Here is a 10,648-nt window from a genome sequence, read left to right on the forward strand (position 1 = left end):
TATGGCATGGATTTGGCCTGATAAAGCCATGGCTTTTCAACCAGCTAGCTACTCCCACTGGATTCCTAGAAGCTCACAGCTGACCTTCCACAGGCGCTCAGCTGTTTTGTTATTTCGGGCCCTTGGAGAGACCCAAGTCCTCTTACAGTCACTGGAAGGCAGAGATGGGAGGAGAATATTAGATGTGAGAATTGGCAGTCTGGGAATGCTTGTGATCTCTTCCTCTAATGTTCTAAATATATTATACATAATGTACTAGGTTCCAAGAAACCATATTAAAATGCATATTTTAAATTTTAAAAACAAATTTGGGATATGGTGATACATCAGCTTTTTAATTAATGTATTCTATCACAAGATGTAGCATCAGAATTAATAACCATGGATTTCAAAGTATGGTGAGCAGAAGTGGCATTATGCTATATTTGTAATAACTGCAATGTTATATGAAAATATTTATACTAGAAGGCTAGAGGACTCAAAGGATAATGGGGAGGGGGGGAAACATAGTTCTCAGAATGGTTTTTAAATTTGTTTTGTTTTGTTTTGTTGCTCTGTGTGACGGGAGGGGTTGTTTGTTTGTTTGGCAGTCTTGAGGAAGATTGAATCTAGGGTTTTGCACATGCAAGGCAAGTGGTCTACCACTGAGCTACCTCCCCAGCCTCCCTCTTTTATTTTTCCCCAGCCCTTTTTTTTTTTTTTTTTTTGAAACAGTGTCTTACTAAGTTGTCCAAACTGACCTTGAATTTGAAATCCTTCTGCCTTAGTCTCCCAAGTTACTGGGATTACAGACATGCATCACCACTCACCACACCTGCTAACATTTGACTTTTTTTTTCTTTTCTTTTCTTTTCTTTTTTTTTGATGGTGCTGGGGACTGAACCCAGGGACTTGTGCATGCTAGGCAAGCACTCTACCAACAGAGCTGTATCCTTTTAATAGTAAATTTTTTTCTAATTATGAAATTTCTGTATGGCTTTTAGAAAATGTAGTACTGATAAAAGAAGAAGAGTCTATTAATTAACTGCTTTTCTTCATAATTTTGTTCACTTTCTTCATGTATAAACAGATACAGTCTTTTATATAAAACTGGAATCATATTGCATTTAATTTGAGGAAGATATCTTTCTCCTGTTAAAAATATATTTAATTACAAAAATAACAAATAAATATATGATCTTCTAAACATTTTTAAATAATAAAGAAAAACCTACAATAAAAAAGTTAAACACCTCCTTTACATGCTATCCAACTCTCCCCCAAACTTCTTTGAAGTAACCACTACTACCCAATGGCTGGGTATGTATTTACAATAAATACTTATATAGTTTAGGATTATAGTCATTTTTTTCTCACAACATTATACAACCAACATTTGCCCATTAATTAAATACTATTTGAAAATGTTACATTTAATTATGGAAAAATATTTTATCATAACTTTATGGCAGTGACTTAAACACTGAGACTCTGGAGTAGATTTGTCTAACAGAAATATGATGCAAACCATGTGAGCCACACATGCAATTTAAAATTTCATCTAGTAGCCACATTCAAAAAGTAAAAAGAAATGGGTGAAATTGGTTTTAGTAATATATCTTAGTTAACCCATTATGCCCAAATCATTACAGTATGTAACCAATATAAAAATTATGAATGTCACATTTTCATTTCTTTTTCCATACTATGTCTTCAAAATTTGGTGTACATTTGATACTTACAGAACATCTCCATTTGGACTAGCCATATTTCAAGTGTTCAATGGCCACACGTGGCTAGTAGCAATAGCACTAAATAGCACCACACTAGAGTCAGACTGCCTGGGTATAAACCCCAGTTCTACCATCTACGAGCTCTATGAACTTGAGCAATTCCTTCATTATCCTGTGCTTCAGTTTCATTTGTAAAGTGGGGATAATATTACCTACCTCTCAGAGTTTGATGATTGTATGAACTAATACACACAAACACTTAGAAGAGTGACAAACACATAAAGAGCTCAAGCAACATTAGTTATTAGCATTTATCCATTTCCCTGTTATTGGACACTGAGTTTATTTACAGTGTTCCACTTAAATGCACTGATGAACAGCCTTCAACAAAGTGGGTCAGCAGAGAGGACTTAAGTCATGGAATGGGATGGAGATTTAATCCTGGTTTTTCCTTTATTCTCAAACTCAGGTTGCACATTGAACTTGTGATAAGATACAGTACTGAAATTTCTATTTTTATATTCTAACAGATAATACCAATCTCGACAGCACTGGGACAGAGTTGACACTGGAGAAAGAGATGATCTTCTCCCAACAACTTGGTGCTAAGTGGTATCAAAGAATTCATGAATCAAATCAGCCAAAACCTTATAAGAGGAGAAAAAGAATCCAGAGAGCCTGCTAACAATATTCTTCACATATCATAAACACCAGGGACAGTCTTTAACAGCTTTCAGACAGCTACAAAGTTTACATGGAAAAGTGGCACCTAGGTATAAAATAGAGCTATAAAAGCAGTTCTTTCTAACGTAAGTTTCCTTGGAAAAGAAAATGGAATTGTTTGCAGATCCAACCCAAACCTGTCTTCCCTCATCAGACACAAATGAGGAGACTCGGTGCAAAGCCCAGGGAGTCCTGTGTCTCACACATACACAGGTAGAGGAGGATGGAGGAGGGAGCCCACACTGCCGCCACACACCTGAAATACTTGCCACTCAGGGGCTCCAGGCCCTCAGCCAGGGCACAGTGCAGACTGGTCTGGGCCCCTTCCCTTGTGGTCTTGACAAATGGGGAAAAGAGCCTCCAGAACAGACACAGCAGGAATGAGTGCCGAACCAGCTCCGAGCTGACGATGCCTGGGTGAACTGCATAGGTGGTGACTCCTGTGCCTAAAGAAAAGACACACACACAGTGAGGCTAGGCACGTGCTCTGAGCTCAGGAAAGCAGCTCATCTCTGCAGCGAAACATATAAATAGGAAGAAAGAACTCAGGAAACCCAACCCCAAGGTCCAGAATTCATCACTGCCAGCCAGGCAGAGTGTACCCAATAATGAATTGGTCTCTTCCAGAATGATTTATAACTTTCTCAGCCTTCTGTGCCTGGTTCAATGTCCTTCTATTTCAATGTCACCTTTATACCAGGGCTAAATTACTACTAATAAAAAAAACATGTAGTAAGTAGAAATATGAATTATTAACAGTTGTTTCTTTACCATTTCTACAGGAGGGGCTCAGGAGTAGTGATCTGATTGGAAGGTAGAGGAGCAGGGCCTAGTTTTGAGGTGCATTTGCCCAGCAAGCATGTTTTATGTAGAGTGAGGGTGTTGATGAAGATTATGGAAAGTTAACCTGTTCCCCAGACACCCCTGTGCAACCACTGTTTTCAGTACTTATTATAAAACACGCTTTACCTTCATTGTCTCATTTAATTCTTAAAGAGGTTTGTGAAGTAGGTAATATTAAGATGCTCATTTTCATTTTATAGCTGAGGAAACTGAGTCACAGAGAGAGGAAATAAATTTCTCAAGGTCATACCTTTTCTCTACCCTGATTCCAGAGGTAGAGAAAAGATCAGGGGCTCCAGACCTGGACTTTCTGGATGGTATTCTGGCTCAACTAGGAAACTCACTTGGGCAAATTTATTATCTATACCTGATTCTTCATTTGTAAGAGGAGGGGGAATAACAGCACCCACCTCATAGTAATGTTGAGGATTAAATTAGTTAACACAGAGTATAGCACAATAAACTCCCAATTGCTGTTGTAATTATTATTTATTTTTAGGATTACCCTGTTCTTCTGCCCTTGAGGTTCTGATAGTAAACACTGTTGTTCTCAAACCCTGGTTTATTCACTATAGTAAACGGTTCCCCAGATTCTCAGATGTCAGAGCCAATAACTCGAGCAAAACTCCCAGGGAGCACAGAGTTATTAAGTATTAAGAGCCAGACTCACCTATTCTACAGTTGAGGAGACACAGTCAGGGAGGTTAACTGGATAGTCCACATACACACAGGGCTAGTATGAGGTAGAACAAGAACTCAGACCCCAGGGCCTGAACTCCAGCCCTTCCTGCCTGATTCCAGGCAGCGGCAGCCCTGTAGCTTAGCTCCCCAGGTGACTCCAACAAATGGCACAAAGGAGGAAGCACCTTGATTTAAAGCAGAGCACCCACATTCCATTTCTGACTCTTTGTTTTTCCATGTAATCTTGAGTCAGCCATTTTCTTAGAACTCAGTTCTGACCTATGAAATAGGAATAATAATACCCATTCTGCCTGTTACAAAAGGTAGCTGTGAAAATCAAATGAGATAATAGATACAAGATAAAATTTTATATATATGTAACTTTATAAAGTTCCTAAATCCTATTCAATATTAAGCTCTCTGGAGACAAAGACTATTTGGTTTACAGTTTATAGCCTCATTCTCCTCAACACACAGAGCTACTACTGAAATGTACATGTTTTACAGCCTAAATTCAGAAGTTCTGGGGCTGGGGTTATGGCTCAGAGGTGGAGCGCTCACCTACCATGCGTAAGGCATTGGGTTCGATCCCAGTACAACATAGAAATAAAATATATTGTGTCCACCTATATCTAAAAAATAAATATTTAAAATAAATAAATAAATTCAGAAGTTCCTATGAACCTCTGTCTGGACAGGCGACACTGTTTTTGTCATTTTAAACCTGGCCCTTTCTCCAAACTTACCTTGGAGCCTTTTGGCCAGCTCTCGAGTAAAAAGCACATTGGCCAGCTTGCTGTGACAGTAGGCAAACCCACTGCAGTAGCGCTTCTCGCCTTGTAGGTCATGGAAGCGAATCTTGCCAATATGGTGGACCACTGATGACAGGTTCACCACCCGTGCAGGAGCAGACTCCTTCAGCCGCTCAAGGAGCAGATGGGTGAGAAGAAAGTGGCCTGCAGAGAGAGCCATCAGAGAGATTGACAGCAGCCTAGGCTCAGGGTGTGGGAGCTGATGACAGGACTTCAGCATTAGCTCACTGTCTTCTGGGTGGGAACAAATTCTGATGCCATGAATAACTCAGTGCTAATGGTCATTTGTTCCAAGTTAGCGGATTCCTCAAAGCAAGGGCCAGAGCTGGGCTATGGTAAGGCAATATTAATCTTTATTTGTACATCTGTCTTTGCCTGGGTCAGGAAAAAAGCCCTCCTGCTCTATGATCATGATTGCTTAACTGTGGACCCAGGTATACTCATGTACGAGGAAGGATAGAATAGTCAAAGAAAATGACATTTGCCTGGGATCACAGAACAAGTTCCATGCACTCCTCTCTAAAACCATCACCTTGAGCTCTGAACCCCCAGATATATGTCTTATACCTCAAGTTTTTGATGTTTGCCTGCCCCCATGGACCAACCCTTGACTTACTTGCATCTCATATGGATTTGATTCCTCCAGTCACACCCAGATTCCTACAAATCTCAGGCCGGCCCTGCCTGGCAAACCTTGCACTGTCATTATCCCATACAAGAATGACGTTCTCTCCTAAGATTTGGGGTTTCTTTCTTTTTTCCTTTTTTCTGTACCGGGGACTGAACCCAGAGCCTTGCACATGCTAGATAAGCATTCTACCATTGAACTATACCTCCAACCCTTTTTTATTTTTTATTTTGAGACAAGGACTAAGTTGCCCAGGTTAGTCTTGAACTTGTGATCCTCCTGCCTCAGTCTCCCCAGCAGCTGGGATTACAGGACTGTGCCACACAATTCTCAGCTGAGATGTGGGGCTTCTTAATGGTATGAATAGGAAGGCCTTGCTTTTTTTACATACTGGTTAAGAGAGGGACAATAAATACAACAATGTGTCCGATCTATTGGAACAATGAAATCTAAGGGGATCACTGGAGATTCTCAGCACTGATATAGGACCATCTTCCTATAAAGAACAAGAGGGATATGCTTTATTTTAGAGTCATGTAAGTGTACTTACCCAAATGGTTGACCCCCAGGTGAGTTTCAAAGCCATCTGCTGTCTTGGAATATGGGCACAACATCACTCCTGCATTATTGATCAGAATATGGAGTTGTTTTTCTTCTGCCAAGCACAAACAAGGAGAGCCTGTGTTAGTGAGGAGACTAATAGCTACCTGTCACAGCCCTGAGTATTTGTCCCTTGTCTTTGTCCAGAAACACTGTTGTTGCAGCAAAGTCATTGAGAAACTGTCACAAAAATTGTGACTCCATTTTTGAAAATAAATAAATAACAGGAGCTTCTACCTCAAGGCCTGTCTTAAGGAAGGGGGCGTGACCCTTGTTCTTGGAAAAACCCACAGAGCACTCCTAGGCACATACCCTCCTGCTGAGTTGTTTGTCTGTAAATAACAGGAGAGATCTGTGGCGTCAGGTGTCCCTGACTCAGTTAGGCTAGGTGAAGACCTATGGCAACCCCATAGCAACCACCAATCAGCATGAGACAGGGAAAATACCTGGCATGCCAGATGACCCCCCAGTAGTTTATGGTGGTTGATAACATGTAGGGAAACATGTAGTTTAGCATATACACCCCTCATGGCCTAAACCAATCAGTTCAAAGGAATCCTCCTCTTGTACTAACCAATCACCCCTACCCAAGTTGTTCCCGCCAGTGAATGTGCTAATCAATGTTAAGAGTTGTTGTTTGACTTTCCCGCAGTATGGAATGATTTGTTGTGTGATGTTGTGATTCATAGAGTATCCCCCCAAACCTGTAAAATCTCACTGGACAAAGGACTGGGACTCACTCCCTGGGACCGCTGCATCGGGAATGGTTGTTGAGTCCAGGCTCGAGCTTGCAATAAAGACTCTTGTGTGATTGCATAGGATTTGGCTCCTGGAGGTCTATTGGGGTCCCAACAATCTGGCATTACAGTTATCACTCATTCTGCTCCTTTCTTGTAAGACAAGGTTTTGCCTAGAAGTCAATAACTATCTCTCACTTGGACCTATTTCAGTGGTATTCAATAACCATTATCACTGAGTTTCTAGTTTTAGTTGCTTATATCTTCTTGGACACTGTTCATTCATTTATTCAGCAAGTATGTACTAACTACTGACTCTGGGCCAAGCCCACTCTGTTGGGTCCTAAGAATCCACTGGTAAAGAAAAGCAGACCTGGTCCCTGTCCCTCATGGATTCTATAGTTCTTGGTAGAAGCTGGTCATTTTCCAAGACCCAGAAGAATTTTGGCAGTGGCACAAACTCCTCTAGTGCCTGTGGCCACAGAAGGTTGATTTTCTGGATGAAAGAAGAAAGTGGCATCAGGGCCACACCTTGATGCCAAGGAACAAGCCCAGACTGGAGCGGACACCTCCAACACTCCTACTGCAGAGCAAAGAGTTGATAAGGATCCTGCCCAGCTTGTCCACCCACCATTCTCTTGCCAATTCCCTGTCCTGCTGGTTCCTGTAGCAGAACTTGCCCAGTGGGATCATGATAGTTCTGATGCAAGGGCCATAGATGGGCCAGGGTAGAATAGTCATTCCCATTCAGTTTCCTGATTTCTTCCCCACCATCTGGGGCCTCACCTGCCAGAAAGCCCTCAGCAAAGGCTCGGATGGATTTGGTGTCAGATAGGTCCAGTTTCCGCACCAGCACCTGGGAGTTCTTTGTATCTGCCCGGATATCACTGGCAGCAGATTCCCCTTTCAGTACATCTCGGCAGGCAATGTAAACTCGTGCTCCTGGGGCCAAGACAAAAAGGGCAATGTGTTCAGATCCTAGGCTGAAAAAGAGGAATAATGAGTGAGCTTGGGATTGAAGGACAGAGCATTCTCCAGCCACTTCTAAAACAGTGGAGGGATCACATTTCCACTTCCCGATGCTCCTGGGAGCACTGCTCAGTCTTCTTGCTGTTGGCTTAGCTCCAGGCTGGCAACGCTGGTTTTACAATCCTGTATTTAATGCTGCTTAGCATATCCTATTGGAATAACTGACTTGACAAGTATTCTACCTGAACATCATTGTTTTCCTTACTTTATATAATAGGGAAGGAACAGGGAGGAAGGGAGGTGTTGAAAGCCAGAGTAAGTTAGTGTCATGTTGGACTTGAATCCCAGGTTTCTTAAATTCCCATGGGAGCTTCCAAGCCCAGGAGGAAGGGCAGAGTCCTCAGTGAGGAGGGCGGGAGGCAGAGCTGTGCAGAGGCAGAAAAGAAAGGACTCACCTCTGCGAGCCAGCTCTCGGGCCGTCTCCTTGCCGATGCCTGTGTTGGCACCTGTGATCACCACTACCTTTCCCGGAAGCTGCATGTTCGTTTTACATACTCCACCAGCAAAAAACCTCCTGCCAGCAAGGGAAACAAAAGCATCACACGCCATCTTTCCCAACCCACACCGAGATGCATAAAATAGAGCCATCCAGCTTCTAAGAAGGATATCTTTTACTTTGGAGTCAGGAGGCCAGAAAAAGATATTCTACATGAGATGTTTTTCCTACTGGGCAAGGTAGTGTCCAGTTCATAAGCGCAAGTTGGAAGGTCGTGGGCCCGGAGGCTACGAATGATCACCTGGGCAAAGAGAATAAGTGCTCCTGAGACAGAGCCAATGAGGACTTTCCTTGTCAGATAACAAAGACAACTAACACTTATCTCTGCAGGTTCCCAGGGTCAGCTTCCTCCTGTGACCCACATTCAAAAGACATGAGTGATGAGCATTAGTGGAATGGATGATCCTGAGCCCTAGGTCTCCATTAAGCATCTCTGTGATTAGCTGATGAACAACAACATCCCAGAGGGCAGCACACGGCTGTCTCTCCTGTTCTAGAGAGTGGGGAATCCTCAGAGCCTTTCTGCCATCATATTACAGATTTCATTCTGGCCCTTGTCACATAGAAAGAAAACTTCCTTTGTTGACTTTGAGAGAGAGAGAGAGAGAGAGAGAGAGAGAGAGAGAGAGAGAGAGAGAGAGAGAGAGACCCCAACCCTGACCAGAGAAGAGCACAGCTAATAATTCCTAAGCATCATTTGACTACTATCAGTTACCAGACTAGGGACTTTCCATACATAATTTATCTTAATCCTCTCAGCCACTCCAGTATTATCTCTACATGACAGTGGAGAAAACTATGGCCCAAAGAAGTTAAAGCCACTTCTTTAAAATATATATATATATATATATATATATATATATATATATATTTAGTTGTTGATGGTCCTTTATTTTATTTGCTTATTTATATGTGGTGCTAGGAATCAACACAGTGCCTCACATGCAGAGGGCAAGTGCTCTACCACTGAGCTACAACTCCAGCCCCTTAAAGCCACTTCTTATGGTGGCAGAACGGGAATTTGAACCCAGGTCTCTATGCTAGGACCTAAAATGACACTTCTTCCCTGATATGTCCATTTAACCTTCTTTATCATCAGGAAGTTAAAAATTCTCTGTTCAATGTACACATTTCTTTAACATGTCCAGAAGTCTCAGGCTACAGAGTCATCCCAAAACTTTTATTGAGGGTAGTTATCAAAGGGAAGAGTTGATTTCCTTCCCAGGGTGCCTGGTACTTAACAATGAGTCCCTCGGTAATGTCCCCTGCCATAAACACAACCTAGTTGGTCCACCTTGATTAGGGACAAGAGAAGAAAGGGTGAGCTTCGGAGAAACTCAAGGAATCGAGTGAAAGAGCCAAGACTCCACCTAAGATGACTCTTGAGCTGCCTACAGAGTCATCCCCACAGCCTTCCTCTAGCACAAGACCTCAAATCGGCCCCACCTCCACAGTCCAAATCCTCCCTTCTCACTTTCCACCATGGTATCCATAACCTCTCTTTATTTCCTGCCTTTTCTGCTCTAACTTTCTCTCCCTCAGCCTCCTTCCCTGTATCTTTTTTTTCCTCTCCTTGCAGTGCAGGGTTTTGTAAGCTAGTGTTATAATTTATTGAATTAAGACAAACCTGATGGATGGAGCTGTCACATACAAGAGCGAAAAGAAGGAGGTGAGAAGTCCCAAGATAACCAGCATCTTTTTGATGTCTTTAGTTGCTGCTGCTCCAGCTTCAACCGCAACTCTGGCTCGGACTCAGGATCTGGCTTGGGCTCAGGATCTGGCTCCAACTCTTGGCTGCTTTGGCTGCTTCTTGCTCCTCTCACGCCTAGGCGCTCAGCAACAGCTTGGCTATAAGCACCAACCCAGAATCCTATTTAAATCCGAGAGCTGTCAGAGCACAGCCTCCTGGGAGTTGTAGTCCTGGAGCAGAGAGACTAGAGGAAAGATTAGATCCTTATACTTACTTGCAAAGACAATTTGGGGGAAACTGGAATAATTGTCTCTTAGCTCTACTACCCTCAATTTTGTCTCCTTTCTAGAAATGTGTTCTCCCAAACAACCCACCCCTACTCCTGTAAGAGAAAATACTGTAAACTTTAGTAACAGACCTCATAAAAACTGGGCATGGTGACACATGCCTGGAGTCCCAGCTATCAGGAGTGGGAGGTGGTAGGATTGCTTTAGCCCAGCAGTTCGAGGCCAGCCCCAGGCCATAGTGAGTACCCATCTTGAAAAGTGAAACAAAACAAAACACCAGACTATGATGATTGAAATACATGTGTAATGAAAATAGAAAGAAGAGGAAACTCTCAGAGGAATGGTAAACAAGATCAGGAGAGTGGTTACCCTTGGGGAGGAAGGGGCAGTGACTGGGAGGGATTGGTTGG

At 42.6% G+C, this 10,648-nt stretch overlaps 1 protein-coding gene across 2 annotated transcripts; it reads right to left on the reverse strand.

Annotated features, from left to right (window-relative positions):
- Window positions 1-48: 48 nt before the first annotated feature.
- Rdh12 (retinol dehydrogenase 12) lies at window positions 49-9,959 on the reverse strand. Of its 2 annotated transcripts, none has more exons than XM_026385195.2 (7): window positions 9,889-9,959; window positions 8,161-8,279; window positions 7,523-7,678; window positions 5,950-6,054; window positions 4,706-4,915; window positions 2,692-2,881; window positions 49-151 (listed from the first exon to the last, which is right to left on the reverse strand). In XM_026385195.2, the coding sequence occupies exons 1-7, from the start codon at window positions 9,954-9,956 to the stop codon at window positions 49-51; spliced, it is 951 nt and encodes a 316-aa protein (XP_026240980.1). In that variant the 5' UTR covers window positions 9,957-9,959. The 2 variants fall into 2 exon arrangements, with proteins under 2 accessions (XP_026240980.1, XP_026240981.1); XM_026385196.1 differs by having other exon boundaries at window positions 5,950-6,018; window positions 9,889-9,956.
- Window positions 9,960-10,648: the final 689 nt, after the last annotated feature.

This window comes from Urocitellus parryii, chromosome 6 (assembly GCF_045843805.1).
Source record: "Urocitellus parryii isolate mUroPar1 chromosome 6, mUroPar1.hap1, whole genome shotgun sequence".
In the NCBI taxonomy this organism is placed as follows: Eukaryota; Metazoa; Chordata; class Mammalia; order Rodentia; family Sciuridae; genus Urocitellus; species Urocitellus parryii.

Excerpts from the sequence above, each read along its gene's own strand:
- Rdh12 (XM_026385195.2), bottom strand. The coding sequence starts at position 9,956 with ATGCTGGTTATCTTGGGACTTCTCACCTCCTTCTTTTCGCTCTTGTAT. Across the intron at positions 7,679-8,160 it reads CCGAGAGCTGGCTCGCAGAG|GAGCACGAGTTTACATTGCC; the intron begins GTGAGTCCTTTC and ends TCTTGGCCCCAG. Across the intron at positions 2,882-4,705 it reads GCTGGCCAAAAGGCTCCAAG|GCACAGGAGTCACCACCTAT; the intron begins GTAAGTTTGGAG and ends TCTTTTCTTTAG.